The sequence below is a fragment of the Kogia breviceps genome, chromosome 2 (genome assembly GCF_026419965.1).
Source record: "Kogia breviceps isolate mKogBre1 chromosome 2, mKogBre1 haplotype 1, whole genome shotgun sequence".
Classification (NCBI taxonomy): domain Eukaryota; kingdom Metazoa; phylum Chordata; class Mammalia; order Artiodactyla; family Physeteridae; genus Kogia; species Kogia breviceps.
The window spans coordinates 45312207-45327642 of NC_081311.1; the positions used below are offsets into that span (position 1 = coordinate 45312207).

A 15436-nucleotide genomic window follows, 5' to 3' on the forward strand; every position below is an offset into this window, starting at 1 on the left:
GCTGAGTAATATTCCATTGTATATATGTACCACATATTTATCCATTCCTCTGTTGACGGACATTTAGGTTGCTTCCGTTGTCCTGGCTATTGTAAATAGTGTTGCTATGAATATTGGTGTGCATGTGTTTTTTTGAATTATGGTTTTCTCTGGGTATATGCCCAGTAGTGGGATTGTTGGGTCATATGGTAGTTGTATTTTCAGTTTTTTAAGGAACCTCCATACTGTTTTCCATAGTGGCTGTATCAATTTACATTCCCACCAACAGTGCAGGAGGGTTCCCTTTTCTCCACACCCTCTCCAGCATTTATTGTTTGTAGATTTTTTGGTGATGGCCATTCTCACCGGTGTGAGGTGAAACCTCATTGTAGTTTTGATTTGCATTTCTCTAATGATTAGTAACGTTGAGCATCTTTTCATGTGTTTGTTGGCCATCTGTATGTCTTCTTTGGAGAAATGTCTGTTTAGGTTTTCTGCCCATTTTTTGATTGCATTGTTTGTTTTTTTGATATTGAGCTGTATGAGCTGCTTGTGTATTTTGGAGATTGATCCTTTGTCAGTTGTTTCACTTGCAAATATTTTCTCCCATTTTGAGGGTTGTCTTTTCATCTTGTTTATGGTTTCCTTTGCTGTGCAAAAGCTTTTACGTTTCATTAGGTCCCATTTGTTTATTTTTGTTTTTACTTTCATTACTCTAAGAGGTGGGTCAAAAACATGTTGGTGTGATTTATGTCAAAGAGTGTTCTGCCTATGTTTTCCTCTCAGAGTTTTATAGTGCCTGGCCTTACATCTAGGTCTTTAATCCATTTTGAGTTTATTTTTGTGTAAGGTATTAGGGAGTGTTCTAATTTCGTCCTTTTACATGTAGTTGTTCAGTTTTCCCAGAATACCAAAAGGGAGGGGAGATTGATAGATAAAAGAAAATGGGCACGATCTTGATATTTATTGAATCTGGGTTAGTGGATACATAGTGGCCCATTGTATTATTCTATGTTGTGTATAATTTGAAATTTCTATAACAAAAAGTTTTTGCTATTGAGGATAGTAATAGTACCTACCTCGTAGGCTTGCTTTGAGGATTAAAAGAGATAATTCAAATAGAAGGTTTATCACAGGACTTCACATAGGTTGAGTCATATCTTGCAGGAGATCTTTGCTGAGTACTGTTCTGGCATTTCTCATTATTATGTGAGGTAGTATGTGGGATTAAACTATACAAGCTGTCTTGGAAACTAATTTTTTCACTCAACAATATTTTGTCAGCACATTTATGTAACATGTCTATATCTATGTTGATATTTTTAATGGTTGCCTAGTATTTTGTCATGAATTTACTGTAATATATTTAACCACTCCTTATTAATAGTAAGAGTGTCGAACTTTATCTGAGCCCTTTGCTTCTGTAAAACAGCACAGGTTAAGAAATTCCCACAACTTTTGTTTAGGAGACTGTATAGTGTGACATAAGATAATGATGGCATTTCAATTTAATGGAGGAACAAAAAGACTTTTCAATGAATGGTGCTGAAAAGTTATCTATCAATTTGAGACAAACTTAGATCCTATCTCATAAGATGTGAACTGTAAAGAATACATTACAGAGTATTAAAGGCAAAACATTAAGGAACAAAACACAAAACTAAATTTTATGAGTTGAATTGTGTTCCCACCCGCCTTCATACGTTGACGTTCTAACCCCCACTACTCCAAAATGTGACCTTATTTGGAAATTGGGTTGTTGCAGATGTAATGACGTTAATATGAGGTTGTTAGGTTGGGCTCTAATCCAATATAACTAGCTGTCCTTATAAGAGGAAGTACCACATAAAGACAGAGACACACAGGGAGAATGTAAGCCAAGGATTGATGGCAACCACCAGAACCTAGGAAAAGTCAAGGAAGGATTCTACCCAAAGTCTGAGGAGGAACTAACCCTGCTGACACCTTGGTTTTGTACTTCTGGCCTCCAAAAGTGTGACAAAATTAATTTCTATTATCTGAGTTTGTGGCACTTTGTTACAGCAGCCCTAGGAAACTAATATAATTACTATCTAATTTTACAACATTTCATTACTCCCAAAAGAAGCTCCATACCCGTCAATAATGTCTCTCCATTCCTCCTTTCCTCCATCCGCTAGCAACCATTTTTCTATTTTTGTCTCTATGTAATTTGACATTTTGGACATTTCAGATAAGTGGAATCATACAGTATGTTATATTTTGTGACTGTCTTCTTTCACTTAGGATTATATTTTCAAAGTTCATTGATTATGTAGCATGTATCGTTACTTCATTAACTTTATTGCCAAATATTATTCCATTGTTTGGATATACCATATTTTGTTTATCCTTTCACTGGTTGTTGTACATTTGTGTTGTTGCCAGTGTTAGCTCTAATGAATAACACTGCTATGTACACTTATATATACATTTTTGTGTGGATGTATATTTTCATTGTTCTTTGTTAGGTATCTAGGAATGGAATCACAGAGTGATATGGTAACTCCATATTTATCATTTTGAGGAACTGCCAGGCTTTCCAAAGTGGCTGCACTATTTTGTGATCCTACTAACAACCAATGAAGATTCTGATTTCTCCACATTCTGATGGCTTCTTATTTCAGTTGAAATAAGAGCCAGTGTCTTTATAGTGGACTGAAAGGACCAACATTGTATTAAGCAGAGTTCTCTAGAGAAGCAGAACCAATAGTGTGTGTATTTAATTAATTAATTGGCTTCTGTGGTTATGGAGACTTAGAAGTCCAATGATCTGATGTCTGCAAGCTGGAGAACTAGGAAAGCCTGTATTCTTCTGTAGTTCAGAAGTGGTGTAGTTCAGTCTGTATCTGATGGCCTGAGAATTAGGGGAGCCAATGGTGTAACTCCCAGTTGGAGGTCGAAGGCCTGAGAAGGGAGGAATGGTATGCTGATGTAAGTCCCAGCATCTGAAAGTCTGAGGGCAGGAGAAGATGGATGTCTTAGCTCATGTGGAGAGACCAGTCTCCCTTCCTCTGCTTTTTAAATTCTATTCAGACTCTCAATAGACTGGATGTTGCCCACCCACATTGAGGAGAGCAGTCTGCTTTACTCAGTTCACCATTCATATATTAATCTCTTCTGGAAACACCCTCATAGGTGGGCCCAGAAATAATATTTTATAAGCTATCTGGGCATCCCTTAGCTCAGTCAAGGTGACACATGAAATTAGTCATCACAAACATGATCTGGTCTTTTCTTATGTCTTTAGTATTCCAACCTCATTGACCTGTTTCTGTTCCTCAAATAAACCAAGCATGCTCTCTGTAGTGGCTTTGCGTCTACTGTTTCCTCTGCCTGGACCAGACTTCCCACAGATACACTCCTTCTTGTTACCTTACTTCCTTCGGACTCTGCTTGTATGATCTCTTATCAAAGAGGGCAGTTTATACAGCTCTGTATTGAATAAGAATCCTCCTCCCATCTCCTTACCTTGCTTTTGTTTAATCTCTCTCTTCCTGCCCCCTGTTTGAATGTAAGGTATTTGAGGGGACGAACATTATTTTTTCACTGTGTTAAGAGAAATTATTCTGACACTTGTTGAAACCTGCAAAGAAGACTTCATTCAAGCCTACTGCAATAGGGAGAGAGCTTGAACTTACCCCCAGTACAACAGGGACAAGTGGGGATATATAGCCAACTGGCAGGGTGAGGGAGTAAATGGAAAACTACTAAGAAATTGGTTAGGTATCAGGGGGAGGTAGAAAGGAACTTGATTAGTTACCAAGAGTGGGGGAATTCTTGATGAACTGGCTTAGCAGGATTCTTTATTAAAATTGGATTTAGCAGGCCAAAGACAAGGTCTAGAGAAGAGGATTCACAGGATCCTCACTAAAGTTTGGTGAAGGAGGGAGTCCTTGACAACTGCTTTATCCTTAGCATCTAGAAAAGTGAGTGGCACATACTGGGGCATTGGTTAATCATTGTTAGGTTGGCGAATGAATGCTCCATTCAGAGGAATTTGAATGAAAGATACATTTTTCCTTCCTAAGCTGTCAAATTGCTGGATTTTGTAAGTAGAATTTTTTAATAATACATTTGTTAAAACTGATTCAATCTTGTTCCATCTTGTGTGTCAGTTAATGGTGAGAAACTAATTTTTTTTTTTTCGGTACGCGGGCCTCTCACCGCTGTGGCCTCTCCCGTTGCGGAGCACAGGCTCCGGACGCGCAGGCTCAGCGGCCATGGCTCACGGGCCTAGCCGCTCCACGGCATGTGGGATCTTACCAGACCCGGGGCACAAACTTGCGTCCCCTGCATCGGCAGGCGAACTCTCAACCACTGCGCCACCAGGGAAGCCCGAGAAACTAATTTTTAATGTTCTGGGTGCTATACTTTTCTAACATGCTTTTTCTTTGAGATTAAAACAGGATTACTTGGAAACAAACAAATGAACAAACCATAAATAGCTCCCCCAAAGTAACGTAAAACATGTTTTTCAGATCCAAATCAGTTTCTAGCAGTGGGTGCCAATTTTGGCTGAATATTAAAATCGTATGGGAGCTTTAAAAAATCCCGATGCTAGGACCACACCCAGAGCATTAACGCAAAATCTGTGGAGTTGGGACCAAGGCGTAATTAATTTTTCAAGCTCCCCAGTTCATGCCAACGTGCGCATATAGGATGAAGAACCTAAGACGCCGGACTGTATCCCAGACTACATTTCCCAGAGGCCTTCGCGGTCACTTCCGTTTCCGGCCCTGCCCGCCTCCGTTTGAGTAGAGCGCGGCACCGGCGTGCTCGGCTTGCACCTGTGTCTCGGCTGTAAATACAGTGAGGGTGGTCACGGCTCCTCAGCGTGCGCAGCATTCTGGCCCAACCCTCCCAGCTTGGTGGGGAACGGCTGCCGCCGGACTGGGGCACAGAGACCTGGTGCGCCCCTCCTTTACCCGAGGGGCAGGTTGAGGAAAGAGCGGGCTAGGAGGGGCGGGCAGATGTGAGCGGGGCCCCAACCCCAGGAGCCGTGTTGTCCCAGAAGGTTTAAAGGCTTGCGCTGAGGCCCAGGGATTGAGTCTACGACGAGACTTTACACGTGTGTTGGCGAAGGTGCCCGACTGATTCACAGTCAGAGCTTGGCCTGGAGCTTGCAGCAAGGCCGGACTCCAGGCAGGCGTTCCGTGCCCTTTTTTCCTGCCCTTAACCACCTTCACTTCTCGACCTTTGTGGGGAGTGGGGAGGGTGGCGGACTGTTCTCGTTTAGCGTGCAGAGAGCGAGTTCTAGCTATTACCGAACATGGAGGGACTTCCTCATATTTCCTTTCTTCTTCCCAGGTTGGCGTAGTCAAGATTCTTTGTCCTGGCCTGGGAGAACAGTTCAGGGGACAGACGGCCGCAAGACTACCAAGAACCCAGATCCAGGTAAGTTTGATTTTTCCTTTTCCTGAGAAATCGCTGTTGTTTCAAAATGAAGTTGGGTTTATGCCTCTTGGAAAATGCTCTGACCAGTGTATGGACCAAGCTGCCTGAGCCAATCCTGGAGTGGTGTAGCTCTACAGAGAAGGGGCCCCTCTCCCCACTGTCATCCCTTCATGTCCTTCTTTCTACCCATTACAGAGACATTCACCAAATAGATTATTGGTACTCATGCTTTCTAGAGTGCTAGAAAGTGAAACATACTTTGTAATAAGGTATAGCTGTTACCTCAAAGACATTGCTAACTCAGATAATGGAAAAACAGACATGTAGCATAAAAAGACATAACAGGCTTTACGTTAATCATGAATGATACACATGACACAGCCAATGTAGTGCTCTCTTGACTTTCAGGGGTCAGAGGAGTCTTTAGGGTGGTGTGGTGGTAGTGGTGGTGATCATTACGGTTCTTACTGAAGAATAAATGAAATTTGCATATTTGGAGAGTTTGGGGTGACTAGGGGAAGGCGCTGCAACATGAGTGAAGCAGTTACATCTGAACCATGAATGAGCTAGCCCCAGAGAAAGTTGGAAACGTTCAGTGTCTAGAATGCCAGGTTGGAATTTGCCTTAATCCTGGAGAAAACTGGGTTTTGAAGGACTTTGAGAAGTTGACAGGAGGTAATGAACATTTTGAAGGAAGTAGTAAATAGTTGAGTATTTATTATGCAAACTAAGAGTAACAAAAATTTTTAAAAATTAAAGATTCCCCATATTCCTATCACCCTAGCGAATCAAATTATTTCACTTGAAACACCTTTGCATGTGTATTTTTTAGGCTTACCCATTTTTTCCTTTTAATATGCCATAGCCATTTCTTCTAGTTTGCTCCATAGTTTCATTACCACTTTTTATAGCTCCTTTTTAATACTGTATACTCAACCAGCCTGTGACCTTGAGCAAGTTCTTTCAAATCTCTGAGCCTTAGTATTCTTAGCTGTAAAATAGATTTACTTTATACATTTCTGGTGGAAATACAGAGAGATGTTGTATGTCTTAGGGCTCAGCACTGTGCCTGGTACATATTAGGTTGTTACTGCTATGAATGGCAATTAACAAATACATATTTATTGCTGTAAATTCTAGGATAAAACCAGTATCATTTTGCATGTCTTTCAGTGTTTCTATTCATTTGTTGAATGACACATCCTTGAACATGCCTATGTGTCAGGCAGTGTTTTAGGCTGGGGAGACAGCAGTGACCCAAGTGGTCCCTGCCCTCCTGGAGCTCTCATTATACAGTGTACTGACCATAAATCTAAACCTCTCCTGCCTGGCAGTGAGAAACCCTATGGAAAATAAAAAATAAAGTGGGTCATGGAATAGAAAGTAGTAGAAGATGGGAGAAGAGTAAAGAAGAACTTCCTGACAAAGTGACATTTAAGCAATTTTACTTCATCCCTACAAAGTGAGGGATGAGCAAACACCAGGCCCAGAGGAGCGAGCATGATAGGCATATTGGAAGAACACCAGGAGGGCAGTGTGACTGAAGTATGAGGGGTCACGAATCACTTCACTTTCCAGCCTCTCATCTTTTAGTATTTCGTTCCTCTGAAGCAAGTCTGCTTTTCGAGGATGTCATATATGTTCCTCGTTGGTCCTTTTGTTAACTGTTTCCCACTTTTCTCCTCATAACAATCTGAGCTATCAGAAGCTGACTTTGAACGTCTTGCCTTCCTTCTCCAGTGAGGCCTTCCTGGCTCCCTACCTCAGGGGCAAGGGAGTCAATGGTTCCTGGGTGAACGGAATTGGGTTTGATTTTGCAGAGATCACTGACATTTGGGGATGTGGCTGTGGCCTTTACTCAGATTGAAGGGAGACACCCGGATGCTGCTCAGCAGGCCCTGTACAAGGATGTGATTACTGGAGAACTATGGGAATCTGGTGTTTGTGGGTAAGGATTTTTTTCTCTTTAACTCAAAATTGGTCTGCTGGGCAACTGTGCATTTTCACAGGGTTAATGATTGGGGGTATTTAAACTCTTAAAATGGGAGGTTTTTGGTTGTTTGTTTGTTTTTAACTATGGGCTTAGAGGCTGGAGTTCATGCTCCTTTCACTCAGAAAGGTCAGAGCCATACAGAGTTTAAGATGGGCAGCTTTTTGTGCAGTCTAGCCCAGTTCTCTAAATTTTGCATGTCACCATTCATCTGCCACCAACAATAGGAGTTTCCTGTCCTCAAAGAGGCCTGGTTTTCTAACTGACTTCCACTCCTACATTTCTATGACTGTGACTTGGATGTCCTTGATACCACCCTCTAGGCCTTCCTGACATATCCATGCTCCGTGTAGACCCCCAAGTTGAGACTGAGATTTGGGATAACTCCTTGTGCTCATAACCATAGTCATGTTCCTTTTCTTTCTCTGTGAACAGGGCTTCTCTCTTCCAAACCAAAGCTAATAACCCAGTTGGATGGAAGAGCCACGGATGGAAGTATAAGAGGTTCCATCAGGTACCTATGCAGGTGAGTGAGTCCAGAGCTCAGCACACAGAACAGTGAGGAGGGAGTTCTTGGTCAGAAGACTCATCTTAAGAAAGTCCATGTCCATGCAGAAGGGCTGTGGCAGTTGACACTAGCTGCCTCTTTTTAACATCATCTTCATGTCAAATAACTTGCCATTTTTTTCATTCTTTCTACTTCTGCTCCTTTCACAAGGGCCTCAGGCCTCTGACTTTGCACCCTGAAATCATTCTCTGTATGTGTTGTTTCCCTCCCCATTTTCAGGCACTTGTCAGGCTACACTTTGTTTCTACCTTCTGTCCATTCTCAATGTCTTCCAAATTCTCCTATGGTTAGCTAGACGAATGGCTAGACGATGGTTAGCTAGGCAAATGGCTAGCTTTTTTTTGATCCTTCCTATTTTCATTTTTTTTTAATAATTTCACATGATAATTCACATGATAACTGGTTCCCTGAAGGTTTGGGTGGGTTTTTTTGTTTTTTTTAAAACTTGTTTTTTGTGGTAGGGAGCAGGGGAGAGGAATTGGGGGGTAATTCTTCAGCAGTATTCTCTCTTATATAATAACTTGGCCAACTAGATTTTTGCTCTCTCTTGAAACAGTTTTGGTAATTTACATTTTCCTAAAAAATGTCCAGTAATTAAAGTTCTCAAATTTATCTGCATAGTATTGAAGAAAGTAGACTTTTATGATTCTACATATATCCTTTACATTTATGGTTACTTTTATCCTGTATATTCATGGTTACTTTCTTATGATTTCTTACATTATTTATTTGTTTTTTTTTTCCATTTTTCCCCCCTTCATTAGCTCTGTTTTACTTTTTATAGACTCTTAGATGTATTTACTAGTGTTACTGTTTTCTGTTTTTTAATCTTTAACTCCTTTTTCTTTTTTCCCCTTAGGTTTATTTACTTTTTCTAACCTTTTATAGTTGATTCATGAATCAATTAATTCATTGATTTTTCTTCTTATTTATGTAATATAAATATTTAAAGCTGTAAACTTCTGTTTGTGCAGTGTTTTGGTTGTATTGTAGTTTTTATTGTCATTATTTTTTAGATATTTTGCAGTATGCATTTTGATTTCTCTGATCAAAGTATTGAGAGTCATAAGCTAACCTTCCTTTTTCTTTCTTAAAACCTTTTTAAAAATTTTTTTTTAAACACATGTATAGAAGAGTCGATTTTATGTATATATGGTCTAAATAGGTATTTTTGAAATGAATATTCATGTAACCAGCAGTCAGCTCAAGAAAGAGAACACTGGCAGTACTCTACTAAATCATACCTGATCCCTTCCAATCATTAGCCACACTCTCCTCCTCCCCCTGAACTAACACTGTAATTTATTTTGGCCTGTTTTTTTAACTTTACATGAATGGAACTATATATTTTTTTGATGTGGCTTTTTATGCGTAACATTTTGTGAGATTCATTCATTTTCATGCATTGTCCTTCCTGTGGATCATTAGAATGCATGTTTAAACATAATTGCTAGGCCCCACCCTCAGCACTTTTTATTCATTAGGTCTGAAATGTGGACTGAAAATCTCTACAAGTTCTTAGGTGATGCTGATGCTGTTGTTACTGATCTGGAGACCAGGCTCTTAAAACTACTGCAATAGAGTATTTCATTATCTCATATTTTGGATGGATATTTGGGATGTTTCTAGCTTTTGAGAATTACAAATGGTATGAACATTTCATATATGTTATTGCTTGGTTCATATGTGGATACATATCTTTTGGATTGGGATTTCTAGCTTATAGGATATGCATATATTCAACTTTAGTACATAATGCCAAATAGTTTTTCAAAGTTTTGTACCTATTTATATTTGCATCATCAGTGTGTGAGAGTACTCATTGTTCTTTATCTTTGTCAGCACTTAATACTGTCAGTCCTTTGAAGTTAATTTCCCTTTGGGTGTATCATGTATCTCATAGTGTCTTTCTTTTTTTTTTAGAATTTTATTTTACCTTTATTTATTTGTTTATTTATTTTTGGCTGCATTGGGTCTTTGTTGCTGCGCGCGGGCTTTCTCTAGTTGTGGAGAGCGGGGGCTACTCTTTGTTGCGGTGTACGGGCTTCTCATTGCGGTGGCTTCTCTTGTTGCAAAGTATGGGCTCTAGGTGTGCAGGCTTCAGTAATTGTGGCTCGCAGGCTCTAGAGCACAGGCTCAGTAGTTGTGGTGCATGGGCTTAGTTGTTTCACAGCATGTGGGATCTTCCCAGACCCGGGCTTGAACCCGTGTCCCCTGTGTTGGCAGGCAGATTCTTAACCACTGTGCTACCAGGAAAGTCCCTCATTTTGTCTTCATATCCATATCCCTGATATCTAATGAGGTGGAGGACATTTCAAATGTTTATTGGCCGTTATATGTCATCTTTTACGGAGTGTCTATTAAAAAAAAATTCTTTGTTGATTATATATATGGTATTGCCCTTCTCTCTGTGGTTTGCTTTTCACTAATAGTGGCCTTTTGATGAATAGGAGGTTTTAATTTTAATGAGCTCTATTTTATTAATTTTTTCCTTTCTAGTAATTGTGTTTTGTGTACTGTTTAGTAAATCTTTCCTTTCCTCAAGTTTATAAAGATATTCTTCTGTATTAACTTTTAGAAGCTTTATTGCTTGTCCTTTACATTTAGATTTGCCATCCTGTTAGAATTGATTTTTGTGCATGGTATGAGATAGGGTTCATGTTTACTCCTCCCTCCCCACAGTATGCCACTGTAGTCTTCTTTTCACCTCTGCTCTGCAAAGTTACCTTTGTCATAGAACATGAATCCATGCCTTTCTCTTCATATGACTGATTTACCTCCACTTACCTTTACAATCAGAATCTTGAAATTTTCTGTAGTTTAATCATTACACATTAAATACATATCCCATCAAAGGCCATTTGAAGGATCTGGGCTGTTTATTACCAGACTTCACCTCCAATTTTGCATTAAAAAAATAAGTCTTAGCTCTAGTATCTGATTAATGGAATTTCTCTTCAGGCTAATAAATATAAATGTATATAAAAATAAAGATAAAAATATATGTGTGTGTGTGTGTGTATATATCTTTATCTCGGAGCCATTAAATGTTGGTTCTCTGCTAAATTCGCACAGAGGAATGTTATTCTCAAATTCTTGGACATGTACAGTGTTATATTACAATGTTCTCAAATGTACCTCCCTATAGGAGCCTGTCCTAGTAATCCTGGCTTGCTTTGTGATACTTGGTTTTCTCCCCAAAGTTGTTTTTATCCTCAAATTTTAATCTTTTTTTCTTTTTTGGTGTTTCCTGTGTTACCTTCCTAACTTACCAACTTCTTAGATGCTCCTTGCATTCTTTAAATACAATATTTATAACTTCTGTTTCCTTAGATCCTATTTACTTCTCCCATCTTTAGTCTTGCCATCTTTTCTTAGCAAGAATCACAAGTGGGATGAATTAATTTTACATAACCTTTAGTTGTATAGAATAGAATGTTATTCTTATCCATGTGCAGCTCTCAGTTTCAGTATTTCCACATAGAGAACATTTGAATTAAAAAATTATTTTTCAGTTCAGGAGTACATATTTGAAACAAAGATGTCAACCCTACAGCAAAAACTTCTGAGAGATCTGATTTGGGAGAACAGACAAAAAGTGTCATGATGGAAAGAGGCCTGGATTGGGAAGGCAGAAGTTGCATAGAGAAGACACACTATAAATGCAAGGAATGTGGGAAAGTCTTCAAATATAATTCCTCCTTTATTAGCCACCAGAGAAATCATACTGGTGAGAAACCCCATAAATGTAAAGAATGTGGGATAGCCTTTATGAGCAGCTCATCCCTTTTAAATCATCATAAAATTTCCATAGGCAAGAAATGTTTCAGATGTGTTAAATGTGGGAAATTTCCTCAAGCAGCACTCAACATTTGTTAATCAACAGAAAATTCATTCTAGAGAGGAACTCCATAAATGCAATGAATGTGGAAAACTTTCAGAAATAATTCTATTCTTTTAAGTTACCAGAGACTTCATACTGGTTAGAAACCCTACAAATATGATTGTGGGAAAGCCTTTGCTCAGAATTCAGGCCTTGCTCATTATGTGAAAATACATAGTGGAGAGAAGCCATTTAAATGTAATGAATGTGGGAAAACTTTCAGGGATAACTCATCTGTCTTGTAACATCAGAGAATACATACTGGTGAGAAACTGTATCAGTGTAATGAATGTGTATTTAGGAAAAGCTCAAAGAATGCGTACAGGAGAGAAACCTTATCTCTGTAGTAAATGTGGAAAGTCTTTCAGGTATAGCTCATCCTTTGCTGGACATCAGAAAACTCATAGTGGAAATAAACCCAATCAATAAACCCCATTACATCAATGTAATGACTGTGGGAAAGCCTTTAGGAAGAGCTCAGTCCTTTATTGAACATCAGAGAATTCTTACTGGAGAAAAGCCCTATCGCTGTAAGAAATGTGGGAAATCCTTCAGGCATAGCTCTGGCCTTGCTGAACATCAGAAAATCCATACAGGAGAAAAACCTTATGAATGTAATGAATGTGGGAAGGCTTTTCCTCAGAATTCAAGCCTCAAACAACATTAGAAAATTCATAATAAAGAAAGCCATCAAATGTAGTTAGTTTGGTAAATCATGCAGAGATAGTTTATTCCTTTTTGACCATCAAGGAGGAGACATTCAATAAATTATACACTTAATGAATATATTCTGTGATCCTGTATCTGGAAAACTTCTCACTTGTGAGGATGTTCATTGTAGTATGGTTTGTACTAGTGAAATATTTGAAGAACTTAAATGTAGCAAGAACCTAAATGCTATTATGTAGCAAGTGAAAAGAATGAGGTAGAGCTCTATATACAACCATAGATATATCTCCATGATACCTTGATAAGTTAAAAAAGCAAATTGCCAAGTATTAATATTGTAAAAATGGCCATACTGCCCAGAGCAATCTACAGATTTAATGTCATCTCTATCAAATTACCCATGACATTTTTCACAGAACTAGAACAGATAATCCTGAAATTTACAGGAACCACAAAAGACCCAGAATTGTGAAAGCAATCCTGAGAGAAAAGAACAAAGCTAGAGGCCTAACATGACATTTTTCACAGAACTAGAACAGATAATCCTGAAATTTACAGGAACCACAAAAGACCCAGAATTGTGAAAGCAATCCTGAGAGAAAAGAACAAAGCTAGAGGCCTAACCCTCCCAGACTTCAGACAATACTACAAAGCTACAGTAATCAAAACAGCATTGTATTGGCACAAAAACAGACACCTGGCTCAATGGAACAGAATAGAGAGCCCAGAAATAAACCCAAACACCTATGGGCAATTAATCTTTGACAAAGGAGGTGAGAATATACAATGGAGAAAAGACAGTCTCTTCAGCAAGTGGTGTTGGGAAAGCTGGACAGCTGCATGTAATAAATCAATGAAGGTAGAACATGCCCTCACACCATACACAAAAATAAATTCAAAATTGCTTAAAGACTTAAATGTAAGACACCATAAAACTCCTAGAAGAGAACATAGGCAAAACATTCTCTGACATAAGTCATAGCAGTGTTTTCTTAGGTCAGTCTCCTGAGGAAAAAGAAATAAAAGCAAAAACAAACAAATGGGACCTAATCAAACTTTGCACAGCAAAGGAAACCATAAATGAAGCAAAAAGACAGCCGGTGGACCAGGAGAAAATATTTGCAAACAATGTGACTGAGAAGGGCTTAATTTCCATAATCTACAAACAGCTCATACAGCTCAATTAAAAAGAATAAAAATGAAATCCCAATCAAAAAATGGGCAGAAAACCTAAATCGACATTTCTCCAGAGAGGACATTCAGATGGCCAATAGGCACATGAAAAGATGCTCAGGATTGCTAATTAATAGAGAAATGCAAATCAAAACTGCAGTGAGATATGTCATCACACCGGTCAGAATGTCCATGATCAAGAAGTCTACAAACAATAAATGCTGGAGAGGGTGTGGAGAAAAGGGAACCCTCCTACACTGTTGGTGGGAATGTAAATTGATACAGTCACTATGGAGAACAGTATGGAGGCTCCTTAAAAACCAAAAATAGATACCATATGATCCAGCAGTCCCTAATTTAAAAAGATAAATGCACCCTAATGTTCATTGCAGCATTATTTACAATAGCCAAGACATGGAAGCCACTTAAGTGTCTGCTGACAGATGAATGGATGAAGAAGAGGTGGTATATAGATACACATATATATGATAGAGTATTACCCAGCCATAAAAAAGAATGAAATAACGCTATTTACAGCAACATGGATGGACCTAGAGATGATCATATTTAGTGAAGTAGAGAAAGACAAATATATCACTTATTTGTGGAATCTAAAAGAATAATACAAATGAACTTATTTACAAAACAGAAGCAGACTCACAGGCACAGAAAACAAACCTATGGTTACTAAAGGGGATAGCTGAGGCAGGGATGGGGGGGAGATAAATTGGGAATTTGGGATTAGCAGATACACACTACTATATATAAAATAGATAAACAACAAGGACCTACTGTACAGCACAGTGAACTATATTGAATATCTTACAATAACCTATAATGGAAAAGAATCTGAAGAAGAATATGTATTTATATGATGACTGCATCACATTGTTGTACACCTGAAACTAACACAACGTTGTAAATAAACTTTAAAAAAAGCAAGTTGTTTTTATATATTATGGTCTTAATTATATTTTTAAAAATGCAGCTATTTTTTGTTAATATATACATTGGTGCACCTGCACACGCACGCACGCACACACACACACACACACAGAGAAAGAGATCTGGAAAAGTAAAGGCCAAAACAGTTGTTATCTTTGAGAAGACTGTGATATTGATTTGATGAAGTGAAATTTTGACTTTGGCTGTGTTTTTTGAAATATTTAATCAAGCATACATTCGTGTAGTTTCTATCATTTAATATAATTGTCTTTCTTTTTTTATTATTTTTAAATTTTTGGCTGTGTTGGTTCTTCGTTTCTGTGCAAGGGCTTTCTCCAGTTGCAGCGAGCAGGGGCCACTCTTCATCGTGGTGCGTGGGCCTCTTACTGTCACGGCCTCTCCCGTTCCGGAGCACAGGCTCCAGACGCGCAGGCTCAGTAGTTGTGGCTCACGGGCTTAGTTGCTCTGCGGCATGTGGGATCTTCCCGGACCAGGGCCCAAACCCGTGTCCCCTGCATTGGCAGGCAGATTCTCAACCACTGTGCCACCAGGGAAGCCCCATAGTTGTCTTTCTAAATTAGAAACCTCAGAAGCCATAAAAAAACACATAAATATTAAAAAAATTTGTATGACCAGTGGCTTCACAGTGTTAAAATACAAAGAACCAGACTTGGAGACAATGTTACCACCATTGTATGTAACAAATAATACTTAGAATATCTAAAGAGTTCTTAAAAATCTATAAGAAAAATATAAAAATCTCAGGGGAGAAGTTGTGTGGGATATGATTGTACAGTTGTCAAAAACAACCCCC

The 15436-nt window shown here is 38.8% G+C and overlaps 1 protein-coding gene across 1 annotated transcript in view; it reads left to right on the forward strand.

Moving 5' to 3' along the window:
- ZNF485 (zinc finger protein 485) overlaps positions 1-14602 on the forward strand; it is a 25728-nt gene extending 11126 nt beyond the window's left edge. The window contains 11 exon segments of the mRNA XM_067022892.1: positions 5308-5394; positions 7215-7307; positions 7309-7342; positions 7820-7859; positions 7861-7910; positions 11468-11509; positions 11512-11801; positions 11803-11881; positions 11884-12142; positions 12144-12321; positions 12323-14602. Coding sequence (XP_066878993.1) covers positions 5308-5394; positions 7215-7307; positions 7309-7342; positions 7820-7859; positions 7861-7910; positions 11468-11509; positions 11512-11801; positions 11803-11881; positions 11884-12142; positions 12144-12321; positions 12323-12535 — 1365 coding nt within the window. The 3' untranslated portion in view covers positions 12536-14602.
- Positions 14603-15436: the final 834 nt, after the last annotated feature.